General features: G+C 38.7%; 1 protein-coding gene and 1 long non-coding RNA gene across 4 annotated transcripts in view; one reads left to right on the top strand and one right to left on the bottom strand.

The window, feature by feature from the left end:
- The first annotated feature begins 2,237 nt into the window (after positions 1-2,237).
- LOC138238410 (uncharacterized) lies at positions 2,238-6,444 on the top strand. Its single transcript, XR_011189430.1, has 3 exons — positions 2,238-2,293; positions 4,809-5,050; positions 5,401-6,444. It is a non-coding gene; the product is annotated as an uncharacterized lncRNA (long non-coding RNA).
- The window catches only part of LOC102693085 (disintegrin and metalloproteinase domain-containing protein 12), a 91,576-nt gene continuing 80,489 nt past the window's right edge, over positions 2,292-13,378 (bottom strand). For 2 of the 3 annotated variants that reach the window (XM_015347043.2, XM_069188998.1), the window contains 7 exons: positions 11,683-11,760; positions 10,548-10,656; positions 9,691-9,829; positions 9,177-9,285; positions 7,186-7,431; positions 4,909-5,030; positions 2,292-4,444 (listed from right to left, as the gene is read on the bottom strand). In XM_015347043.2, the coding sequence (XP_015202529.1) occupies positions 4,387-4,444; positions 4,909-5,030; positions 7,186-7,431; positions 9,177-9,285; positions 9,691-9,829; positions 10,548-10,656; positions 11,683-11,760 (861 nt within the window). In that variant the 3' untranslated portion in view covers positions 2,292-4,386. Of the gene's footprint in view, positions 4,445-4,908; positions 5,031-7,185; positions 7,432-9,176; positions 9,286-9,690; positions 9,830-10,547; positions 10,657-11,682; positions 11,761-13,378 lie in introns of those variants that run through there. The other variant, XM_015347044.2, reaches the window with a different exon arrangement.

Raw genomic sequence — 13,378 nt, 5'->3', positions numbered from 1 at the left:
AACATCATATTACTTTTCTTACATATTTATTGAATACATATTATACAAAGATTTTTTGTTTTAAATTGGTCAAAAAGATGTTCACCAGTAACACCTGTAAATAGCAAAAAGTACAGTTCAGAATAATGCTGATCATATTTACAAAAAGCAGTAATATGGCTTCATAAATGGCAAAGTACACAAAATAGCAATTATGTAATTTTTTTTCAAGAAGGTATTGCAGAAAAAAAGATGTAGTGGTTAAACTTTTTATCTTATGAGATACATTTTGACTACAACAAAACAAAGAAGAAAAATTGTATTATAACTGACTCAAGCAAGTTTATAGGTAGGTTGGATAGGTTGAGAATAGGTGAACCTTCAGTTCAGCATAGGTTGTAACAGTGAAAACTGCTGTAATGATTACTGAGGACACCAAACAAACATGCACTGGGCTGGGCTTATGTTGTGAAAACAACTTTTCTTCAGATTGAGGCTGAAATTGTGTCTTGCTCTAAATAAGCTTTCATACTGGTGGAACACTTTTAAGGTTTCTTTAAAGATCATAATACGTGCCATATGATGACCCCTACTGTGAAGGTACAATGTACATTGTTAGTAAACCTAACAAAAGCAGGGATCTAGAAGCACATAGACAGTGGTCTTGAGGCTTCTCAAAGCATCTGAGCTGCAACACATTATCAGGTGTGTGCACTCACTCCTCCAGCAGGTCAAGGAAGTCAAGCAGTCCTATGGGCCAAAGTATACATCCGGGACCTAGAGAGACAGTTTCTTCTGGTTTTCATTCTGAGAACCTGCCTGCACTAATAATTTGCTTAATTCGACTCTACATTTTTATCAGTATGTTTTAGAGAATTAAACTGTAGATTTGTAGAGAAAGCTATTAAAATGTTATTTGAAATTTGCAACTTTTCAGAAATAGAAAACAATGACAGAAGCCAATTATTAATCCCATTAAGAGTTAAATTAATCAACAAAATACCTAGGTAGAACAAAACCCAGAAGACTAAGGGGGCTCAAGTACCAGGAAGATGTGATATGGAGTTCAGGGAGTAAGCAATAGGCATAGTGAAATACTAGACCTCCCTGCAGGACTTTGGTCAAATTGTATTTTTAACTGGTTTTAAGCAACTGATAATTAATTATGTGATATATTTGTATGAATCTAGCTGTAGTGAAGCCCTGCAGATGGGAAGGATTAGAAGGCTTGTTATTTGACTAACCCAGGACTAGACTGTGAAACTCAATCTCTTCAGATACAATATAGCCTTGCAGAAGAGAATAAATGATGAAAGGATCCCTTGAAATGCAAATCCAGCTTACTTAAAGATTCATCCATGTCTCACACCTTTTATTTCATTTATAGTGTGAATTGCCACCCAAATGACACCTTGCTGAAACTGAAGCTGAACAGCCATTGCTTTATTAAGGAAATCTGGCATCAAGTGTCTTCAGCCATTAAGTTATTATGCGCAGAGAGCCTGTTCCCTCAAGCTCTTCTTTTTTCAAGTTTTTAAAGCATTTTCCTAATCACAGTATAACTAGCATTCATTTAGACAGCCTTAATAGTACTTTGCACAGATTTTACAGGTATGGTTGAAGAATGGTCAGGGGCATGTTTGTCAGGACTTAAATGTTGTTAAAGAGATAACTTGCTTTCAATGATAAAGTTTGGCTCATACCATTCTTGGTAGATTCAAGGGTACAGTCTGTTTTATATTGAGAGTAAAATCAAACATTTTGATGTCTTCCGGACATTTTGTAAGAAACTGATTTACTTAAAGCACACAGTTGTAACAAGTAGACAAGAGGGTCCTCACTAGTCTAATGTCTCCACCCTTTCTTGAAGACTTCCTGGAGGAGCTGTGCAGTCTTGCAATTCCAGGAAAAACAGGAAAAAGATAATTCATCATATCCTTGCTGTAGTGCTCTTCATTCTTAGGCAAAACAAGATAAGATAAAAATCGTTTCATGACCCGTTGTTTTGTTTTACTTTGAGCAGCTCTCAAAGGAGCATATATCTATTGTTTTATTATGTATTTAATGCAAGACCTACTGGTGTTTTAAAACAACGTTATTGTAGAGATTGATTTTATTCTCACATCATTGGCTTTGTGTTTTGGTTGTTTTCTTTGGATCCATTTACAGCTGCTTGATAAATGCTGAAAGGCAATGCTTCCACTGCTGTTGCTTGCATTCTAATGGTATTTTACTATCAGCCAAAATCCTGGTTTATTTTCTTTATCACAATGGTTTGTGGGAAGAACAGGTGACTGAGAAGAGTGGTTATAAGGTACGTTTACTCTTAAATAAATGTCTTTAATTGAAGTGATTAATACAAGCATCTGTCTTGAATAGAGAATAGTACGAACAGTCTAGCCAATTGCATTTTATTGTGTGTATGTGTACTGTGCCACTGATTTCACAAACACCTGGTGAGAAAAACACTTACAGGAGAGAGCCCATTTCTCAGGTCATTTTTAGTAGCTTTACAAATCTGACTTTGACAGCAAAATCCTTAGCTTGCCCTGTACCACTTACACCATCGTAAATAATAGATTCACTTAACTATATATTAATTTATACAAAGGAGTTGCTGGACTCAGATCATCAAGAACTCTTGCCTATGTTTATTCCTTAGGGTGTTGCATATTGCAATATAGGAGAAGGATAATTTAGGACGTTTGCACAGATCAAGACAGCTTTACAGCAGATATACAACAGGCCAACAAGAGCACAGTTCTGAAAATCCCTGGATTTTGTTTTCCTTTCCTAGCCCTAATGTAAAAGATGCTGTTATTCCTGGAAAAGCTAAGTGTTCTTTCTGGGAAGACAGCTAGCAGACAATAAAATCTAAATCCTGAGGAGCATTGACTGAGGGTTGCTCCAGCAGGGGTGCCAGATAAGCATGCCCATACCTTGTTAACGCAGTGATGAAGAATATAATTAATCTGTCAGCTCAACCAAATTTCAGACAAATCCTATTGCTGCAAGGCCATACGATCTATGTCTTAAATGCACAAAAAGATGGGTTATGTGTCTGCAGTCAAGGCTGTACAGCTGTATCTGTCAAGCTGATGCAATAAGAAGCCAGCAGTCCTGTATTCTGCTCCACCAGTAACATGTTCACTGAGCGCAGGCTGAGGCTGTGACGGGGCTTCCTCGAGTCGTGGCGCACAACTTGCCGAGCGCTGCCAGAGGTAGGACGGGATTAGTCGACTACGGTTGACTGTCAGTGACACAGCGAACCCTGCTGCCTCCTGGGCGCTTGCTGCCTTGCGATGCTGTTGGTGAAGGATGCACCACTCCTCCTCTTGGCCCTGAACCTCCGGTACGGGGCTGTGATGCGTGTGATGTGTTAGAAAATGAGCAGCTCGAATGTGGGTTTGAGTAGTTTACCTGAACTCCCTCATTTGGAGTGGTCTACCTACACTCCCTCATTCTCCCCTGTGTGCAGTTGCAGGGTTTGTAGCCATGAGTTAAGAAGTGAAAAACACACAACTGGTAATTCCTAATCGGGTGGAGGTAACAACACAGAGTAGTTCAGTATGTCCGCATTTATAATTGAGGGAAAGCAGATATGACGACAGCTTTGGTTGAACATGCTGACCGTTGTTTTCATCTTAATACTTGATTGTGTTTCTGTACCTTTTTGCTTTTCATTTAAAGATCTGAATTCCTATTTCATCAATCCCACCAAAACAGTTTGATAAGCATACTTCATACTTAAATCTCTCTTTAGAGTTTGCTGAATAAGTCAAGAACAGTTCAAGTGGTATATTAGGCCCTGTATGCTGTGATGTGCTTTTTGAGCCATAGTTGTACCCAGTTTTTTATTACCTTAAATACTGTCCGACAAAATTAAAACAGCAAAGATAAGAGTTATTTTTCATCAAGTAAGAAGCTCAAATTTTTCCCTTTAATACTCCTACAGACGTCCATGTCTGTAAAATGAGAGTCCAGTTCTGTCCACAGCATTGCTTCACTTAATCACGCTCTTGTTTTATTGTAAAATGCTAGACATCTTTTTTTCTTTTTGCTCTCTACACTCATTATAAAACCACTAAGGAAAGTAAAATACTCCCTCAGCTGTGGTGCAAAACAACAGAATTTGCTTTAAAAATAATCACAAATGTAGCTGTCAAAAGTGTCTACCACAGTGCACCGCGTTGTAATAAATACAGATCAAATAATTTACAAGTACCTGAGCAAGGACTCATAGCACCTATCTGAGGCAGAGCGCCAAGGGGTCAGCTCAGTCCCTTTCAGTCAAACACAGAGACACCCACCGTGTTTAAAGTTTCTATAAAAACCCAAGAGGATCAACTTGTGTTTAGTGCAAATTTGTGTCTTCATCTGTAGATGGGTTTCATGGCTGTTTCCCTTCTACTTCACATGTGGGACATTGACGGGCTTGGGCAGTTTTGGAGGCTTGGGAGCAGGTCTGAAAGTAGAAAATAACAAAAGAATCTAGTTTAATATGAATACTGGTAACTACGGTGACAGGCCCTTTCTCATGGATTGAAATAAGCACAGCTTAAAGTTTCTTTTTCAAGTGTGTGTATATACCAGACATTTATAAAATACTGATTTCTTTTGATTTCTAAAGGTGAACCGCAAAGGTGCTGGTAGACAGAAACATTGTTTTGAATCCCTAAAGCCTTTTCAAGTTGAATTTGTATCGTAGTAGATACTGAATTGTCAGTGATTTAAAAACAAATTGATTTCCGGGATCACACTTCCTATTGCGAGTCATTCTGTAGAGGGTGGGGGCCCTTGATTTAACCCCCGTGTATTTGTTTTCACAGTGCGCGACTGAGCCTCCGACAGGAAGCGGGTCAGGTTTTCGGCTGGCCCGTTGTAATTCGAGTGCGTGCCCAAGAGAAAGCCCCCTGGGGCTGCACTGACCGCGCGTGTGGCAGAGGGCCCGGGGCTCCAGACATGGCGGATGGGCTGCGGTTCAGCCGCGGGGCTCTGCCCAGGGGGTCTGCTGGCAGTGGTTTCCTGGGAGGGCTGGGTTTCTCCTGTTCCTGTGACAATGGAGAATAGGGTATGAAACACTTTGAGGGTTGCAGTGACTTACAACTTCTGTTCCAGACAAAGTCTCCACTTAACCAAACAACCAGTAGATCAATTTGTTATTAAACTCCATATACTGTACTTAAGAATTTTTCAGGATATCAATTTAAAAACATGTACTTCAGTGTACACTATAAACATTACTTCATGTCTGGATGGTGAATGCTACAACTGTCTGGGTCATAAAATAGACCATTAAAATAGCTTAGCACAATGATTGGTTTTTCATTGTGGTCTGCTTTTGAAGTGGTCTAATTATTTCAATACACTGTAAATAGAAATTACTATCACTAAACTACTGTACTACATTTTTTTAAACAGGTCACCCAAAGCACTTGAAACAACACGCAGCTGTCATAGTTGTGAACTGAACGGACATTACCCTGGGATGACACCAGGGGGCGCTCCAAGCCACGCAGACAAAAGGATGACCTAAAATCTACTCTAGCACAGTTTAACGATTTGTATAGACTTGCTATCACCTTCATGGCAGCTCTTTCCAGAAGGCATCTGATGAAGAGCTATCATGTGTTACTAATCTACACAGGGAGGATGAGTTAATGGCAAACGTCTGCTACCTACATCCCAGCTGTTCTGCATTGTGTTTCTCAGACAGGAAAAGATCATCTTCAATATTAACTGCTGGAAAACACTTCAGTAATCCCCAAAAGAGCATGGTACTTAAGAAGAAGCTTTTTATAAAGTACTGCTTATGTCTTTTTTCCACCATATCATTAAGAAGACAGAATGAGCATCCAACATGAACGTAAGGATTCCATTATGATTCAACTTATCTGCAGGACTGAAAACTCATTAGCATTTGCAGTTTCTCTGTTTGCATCACCTCAGCCCATGTCACTTAAGTGAAATATTATTTTCTCTTGTGTTTCCGTGATCATTACTCCATTATCAAGGCATGGTTATTTTTTCTCTGTAAGGTTACAGTGCATTAGGCCTGAAGCCATGGACCAGTTCCAAGGTGGCCTGATTAGAACATAAACATACTGTATACTGTATCCCACATGCCTGCCTTTGTGTCGGATGGCACAGGCATCAAAGCTAAACACGTGTAGAATTTTCAGGCTTAATTGACATTGCTCTGGCTTTCTCACCAGCGCTTCAATTAGAAATCATCTATAAGTGTCTGCAGATCTGGCTAGTTGGTCTGCAAAGTACAGCCAAGCAGCAGCTGTTGGACAAGAAGCTGCAACCTGGTAACAGCAATCTTTTTATAACATACTGTATAACACAAAGACAATTTACAGGTACTGTATGACAAAGGATCTGAAAGCTATCAAATACCAATTGTAGTATTCACAGAAGTTCTTGTTTCAGTCTATTAATAAAGTACAAATGTCTGACAAATGTCTTGCTTGTGCACAAAATACAGTTTTAGTTGTTGCCTTTCCATATAGCATTAAACAGATGCAAACAGATGTAAAAGTTTACATAGAACGTAAAAAAACACCATGGCTATTCAGTTACAAAATTCCAGCTCTGACATCTTGTCCTGAGTCCGGCATAACCAAAAAGTTAAGTTTGATACCCTTGAAACTAAGTCATAATTCGTCACGGTGTGGTGTTAAGTTTTTCGAACACATGCTCCAGCCCTGTTTCAGTTACCTGTCACTTGTGAAACCATCAGGGGAAACAAGGAGTCCCCCAGAGCTGGCCCTGCAGCTCTAGCTAAATGACTTGAACAGATGTCGGCAGCAATAGTTTGTTCCAACAGGGCCTGAAGCTATCCTTGTGTCCACCTGCTGTGTCTTTAACTGGGCCTATTTATACATTCTGTACCTTTTATTCTATTAACTCCAAACCTGATTAAAGCCTAATCAAAAACATGCACAGAGAAACACAGTCTAGCCTAAGAGGAGAGGAAACTGTGTGAGCTGACCTCAGTGTTTTGAGGCATGGTCATTTAAAAGAAGTGATTGTTTATGACTGCACAGGGGAGCTGAGCTCCACAATTTGAGGTGATCATAATGACCCCAGAAGGGGATTCTGTTACCCCCACTGTGCTATAAGCTTACCGCAGTGCATCTACAGACATTCGAAATGAGGATATTAGCACATTGGTGTTCCAGTGAGTTGACATGTGCATACCTGACCGTGTCTAAAGGATGGTTGGGCCTGCCACTTCCGGAGTGCTGCACCCTGCTGGGGCGAGGGAGGCGGGTGTGGCGGCAGGACCCTCTGAGGTGGCAGGACAGGGGGCTGTGATTGATTCGCGCCCAGCGGCAGTGGGATCGGGTGGCTGATGTGCACGGGCTGGAACTGAGGCAGCTTCCTCAGGGTGTGGGGGTGGATGGTGTGAGGAGGCAGCAGGCAGTCAGAGGGGAGGTGAGAAGGCTGCAGGAGGACAAAGTGAAGCATTGCAGGCAAGAACGTTTGCAAATGAGCAACCTTTTCAGCCTATTTCCTTGTCTGGTAGTTTCACTGTCGAGTGAAAGTAAAGGTTTGTCCAGTCATTTGTTACAAGTGCCCAATGTCATCCACTACCTGACTGGGAGATATCCACAACTCTTTGGTGTGGGGGTTTATTCATTTCTCCCACCTAAACTAATTACCCCTTAGTTTCCAATTGTGACCTCTTGTCTTTGTTTCATTACTGAGTGTGGAAATGTCTCCTGTGCAAACTTTAAATATACCCCTTAGGATCTTATTTATTGAATAAAAACTTCTCACAAGCTCCTGTGTTCTAGACTGAAAAGATTTAGATCCCTTAACCCATCTGTAAAGGGCAATTTACATGAGACTAGGAAACATTCTTATTGCTCTTCGCTGGACTGTTTCTAGGGCTATAATATACTTTATGTAGTTTTAGTGACCAAAATGTAGCACAACATTGTAAAGCTTCAGCATAACTTCCCTGGATTTAAATGCTGCACTTTTTGTAATATACCCAAGAATTCTGCTTGCTATTTTATTGCTTCCCCACCTTGTCTTGATGAGGATATCAAAGAAACTACATAAACACCAAGATCCTCTTTGTGTGTCTCTTCCTGCAGTTGAGAATCCCATGTCATTGTGTAGTTTTCATACTACCAGTGTAGATCACTTTGTACTTATTGATTTTAAATTTTATTTGCCATATGTGTGCCAAGTCTAAGTCTTAACTTTGTCTACGTGTCTTTGTACTGCTCTTGTCATTGTTTTTGTTTGTTACTTCCTCTGTTTTAGTTTCATCTGCAAATTTAACTTGTTTTCAGAATCTGAATTGCTGCTATAGATCAGGAAAAGCAATGGACCCAAAATAGTTCCCTGTAGCATACCATTATTATATCTGCCCTAATAAACCTGTTTCACGTTTGATAGCCAGTTCCTGATCCATGTGCATACCGTAATTTTCTTGGAGTCCTAAGGCCTTTAATCTTAGAATCAACCTTTTAGGAGGGACCATATCAAAAGTTTTCTTGACATCTGCATGCATTGTGTTGTATGTCCCATATCTAGTCTCCACAACTCCCTTACATAGTAATTCTAATAGTTAAAGTGGTGAAAAATAATTCTCATTTGATCTGTCCATGAAAATGTACTTCAACAGACTTTAAGCAGTTCTTTCCTGCACTTCAATTAATTTTTAAACTGATTTTTTATTGTATATAAAACCATTAAGTAAAATGTATAATGATATTCCAGGCTTTAGTTTTTATTTAAAATAAACCTTTCTTCAATAACGTTATAGAAGCTTATACTGAAAATATAACTCCCATTAATACTCCTTATGGAAAGGAGACAGAAATATCTCAATTGCCAAGCTAGCAATCATTTTTGTTTTGACATTAATCCTTAAATAGGTTTGTGAAACCTTTATTTTTATTTTTTTAGCTTTATAATAACAGAGTGTGGATGAATTCAAATTTGGATAAATATAACGAATTATACTTTCAATAGGATTTAAAGAATTTCAAGTGACACCCACACATCTGTAAAGGATCAGCCTGTAATACCTTTTTCATTTTGTTCAGACTGGACAGATATTACACTGCAACAGCCAACTGGCCTCTGCATCTCTTCAAGTTACTGTATGTCAGCCAATACAGTCTGACGAGCTGGATCTCTTGTCCTGATTAAGCAGCACCAGGAGACCCTACCTTGCATATACTGGAGTTCTGTGGCTTGGCTGGGGGCTGTCTGGAAGGGGAGTTCCTATAAGCTGAATGGATTTGGTTTGGGCTGGATTGCCTGCTTGGGCCAACAGACCTGTAATAAAACACGAGACATATTTTTAATGAAACACATTTGGCCAAGTGGTTCCAGCTATGCACTGTATTTCTTGTTACCTTACCAACACATTTTAATTAACACTAAAAGCCTATGACTGACATAAAGACATTTTTGTTTAAGTGCATAACAATAAATGCACATTGACGTAGTATGAATAATTCCCTTGGTCTTCACATATTCTTTTATATCAGCATAATGGCACATGCTTTATCAACGTGCTAAAATCACATTTCAGCATGAATGCAAAACACACTGGGCCAGAGCATTTGTACTGAGGAAATACAAAGACAGGCAACCCCCTGTTCAACAGGAAGAAACACAGGAAAAGATTTCCATAAGGAAATTAAATGAAATTGTGAGGAAGAAGCAAGCGGAAACTACCTTAATTTCTCTATTGTTGTCTTCTTATTAGTAAACAGAAGATGAATTAGTGTCTTCTTCTTAAAGCAGATGACCAGTCCAGTAGTGAGGAGGCAGAGCATTGTCACAAGAATTCCAACTGTGAGACTGTTGCTGTCAGCTGATAGAACATAAAGCAGATGCTATGAAAGCAATTGTTCTATTCTAAGAATTGTATTTAGCTGTAAATCTAAGTGGAAAAATGAATCCTTTTTTGCTCAAAAACATATGTCAAGGGAATAAACAAGCAGAAATGCACAATGACTTACAATAACTTAATATAGTTTACAACTAAGGTTATTTATACATTTAATAATCTGGGTTTGTTCCTTACACGCACACCCCAAAACACAAAAACAGCAGATGCAATGCTGTCTGGATGCTTTCCACATATTTATAATATTGTTTAAGCAATGCTGCAATTGTCAAGTCCCGACTCGTCTTTTAAAATTATTTTTCAACAGTCAGCTGAGCGCACTCAAGATTTTTTTTTGGAAAAGCTATAGGCAGCTTTCTATACATACTGTATAGACCAGCACATAAGACCAACACTGTAGGTCTATTAATGATGCCAGCTCTTGCTTTGCTACAACACTATCTGTATGTATATTATGGAGAGAAATCTCTCTTTGCTATATAAAGCCCATATACAGAAGTGTAAATCCTATTGTTTTTAGCAAGTTCAGAAAGGTTCTAACCTAGGTTACGTTGTTACCTTTATTAATGTATGTATATTAAAAGGTTTGTCAGTCTTAGAAACTTCTAAATACTAACATCGGTAATATTTTCAACACCAAAGGTAAGCGTTATAAAGGCTTGTACTATCTTGTACTGCTCACCTGCCAATCTCATAGGCCCGCTGTCCACACTGCCACCGAATCCAGCCTTATCACAGAAAGGCGGGGCCCAGTGCGCTTCACAGTGGCAGTTCTTATTGTTGTTACAGACCTTCCAAGCACAGAAAGCAAATGAGATTTTCAACTGCTGCACACCATCATCAAAAAAACTCAAAGGCCACCCTTTATTCCGACAGGGAGCTTGTCTAAAAATATATCTTTGACATACAGAAATAGAAGAGTTTGTTCTCAAGGAATTCCTTCTTGGGTCCAGGTGGAGATTATCCTGGCTGTGAACAAAATAATTGAGCTAGCCTTGGAAATCACCCAAGCCTTCTTGATAAAGCCTTTTTTCTAAAATTGCAAATTTGACAGTATTTGTAAAAGGAAAATAAATGGAGAAGGAATTGTGAAATGCTTAATCAAGAAACTGGATTTTGAAATCTGTAATATTAACCCAGGGATGTTCTTTTAACAAAGAAATAGTAAAAGTTACAGTTTGGGTACAAAATCTCATCCAGAATTAATGTGGCATGTAAGGACTTGCCAGGATGTACTGTACCCTGTGCATTTAATTCAAGACATTAACTTGCAGTGATCCTATAAATCAGACTTTTCATTCATTTCTTGGCCAACAGCAAAGCAAATCGATAACATAATAAATCTGTCCTATTGTGTACTTCCAAAACCAGAATGGACAGTGTTGTTTTTGGCAAAATAAGGTTTCTTTTGGAAGTACGTAGAGTGCTAAAACTGTTTGTCTTTACAGGCCAAAAGATAATGGATAGTATTTTAAATGGGGCATAAATGGAGCCATTACATTTGATTTGATTTAACCTTTCTGGAGGAATGAAAATTGATTATGAGGGTCTGTAATTGTTTCCATAATTGAAGTACTGTGTTGTAAATTCAATAGAGCTCATTAAAATGCAAGCCAAAAGCTATGTAGCATATAGCATATGAAGACTGGTGGAACTGTTCAACCATGGCCTACATTGCACAGGCCGGATGTTCCAGTAAATATGGCACAATAAGAAAGCTGGCTGCGAAGTGTGATTTTATAAATACTTTGAGGTCTTCTGCACCCTGCCAGTTTGAATCCATACTGCCCAGAGTATTGACTGTCATAAGGACTTACCCCATGGCCACTGCATTTTCCAGAGCACTCATGTACCCCAAACACAGTGATATTCTGGCACTGGCGATTTAGGCATAACTAAGATAGAAAAAAAGAATACACAATGAAATGAAACATACTGCTTTGGATAAAAGCTCTCTGCTCACACAAACCTTAACATCCATCCATTTTCTAATTGCTCTATTCAATTCAGGGTTGCAGGGGAGCCGAAGCCTATCCTGGAAAGCAATGAGCACGAGGCAGGATACACCCTGGATGGGATGCCAGTCCATCTCAGGGCACATACAGACACAAACATGCACACATTCACACCGGGGCCAGTTTTCCCAGAAGCCAATTAAAAGACCAGTACATACAAACTGCAGGCAGCTAGAAGTCCACCGATTGAACTCAGGGCCCCAGTGCAGCAAGGCAGCAATGCTAACCACTGCACACCACTGTGCTGCCACATAAACCTTGACAATTCAAAAAATGAATTGTAGAATAGGAATTGGTTTTCCTCATATGGGAGAATGGTATTGTTTGAATATTGGTATTTGATTTTCAGGAGATTCAGACCCATGCAATGTAGAAAACCACATCAGCTCATTCATGCAATGATGTCATTCATCTGCAATTAGTTTTCAGTATGGCTTCAAGATACTGTATGGAAAAAAAACCCCAAAAGCTGCAAACAGACTCTGTAATAAGGTGTTAGAATTACTTACTCCAGTCAGCATCAATTTGCAGTTGTCACCACTGCTTTATTATTTTAAAGTTATTTATTATTTATTTTATAATTATTTCTATACACAATATAGTATATTTTCAGATACCTTTCCAGAAGTTTCTTGTTCTGCAAAGTGTCTGGAATGTGTTGTGGTCATGCTCTTGTAGCACCATTTGGCAAGAAATTTCTAAATGTTTTGATCTGCTTTTTGCCCAAAAGAACATTAAGACTGCTTTATTCATCAAGACTGAATTATTTTTTGATGACTGTTGACTCTGGATCCTTAACTATTTTTGTGTTGCTAATTTGAGTGCCGCTTTGACTAAGCTGACCACAAAATCTGTCTTAAACAGCTTAAGCATTTGATTGGCATTACAGACATTACCAATTGGTTGGAGTCTCAGTAACAGGACACAGTTAATATGATTTTGTCATTTTACTTTAACCACCACAGTTGTCATTATGGACATGACTCATGGTTCTGTATTTGGCTAATTGTTATTTAATTCTTGTATATGACCTTTTTGAAGGGTTAAATCCTTCAGGAATATGATATTTGTTATAATTGGCTGTATCTGTACTCACAGTGTGCTTTTAAAAATGAAATGATTGGTTTTCTTATCTTATACTGACAAATCAGAAGGGATGTTAGCAGATATGCATGAGATTGCAAAAATGTGCAGCTGATCACAGCCACAATACTGAATTTCCTCTCAGAGCAATTGTCATTCTGTGTGATCTTTTATATCTTGGTTTAACTTTAAAATGTTCTTTATGAAATTCTGTTAAAGTCTTTTTTTATTTGTACAAAATAAATTCAATTATACACTTTCAGTTATATAGTACATCCTAGGTTTCTGTTTGTCATTTTTACTGTTTTTAGAAGATGGAAATAATGTGTCAACATGAATACCTAAATCCTTCTCACAAGTAGGTTTATCAACTGGCACCCGTACTTTCAATGAGGAATGAGCCAGGGAGCTGCTG

Source organism: Lepisosteus oculatus, chromosome 4, assembly GCF_040954835.1.
Source record: "Lepisosteus oculatus isolate fLepOcu1 chromosome 4, fLepOcu1.hap2, whole genome shotgun sequence".
In the NCBI taxonomy this organism is placed as follows: Eukaryota; Metazoa; Chordata; class Actinopteri; order Semionotiformes; family Lepisosteidae; genus Lepisosteus; species Lepisosteus oculatus.
The sequence above is the reverse complement of the archived record's forward strand: the minus strand, read 5'-3'. Positions and strand labels throughout refer to the sequence as shown.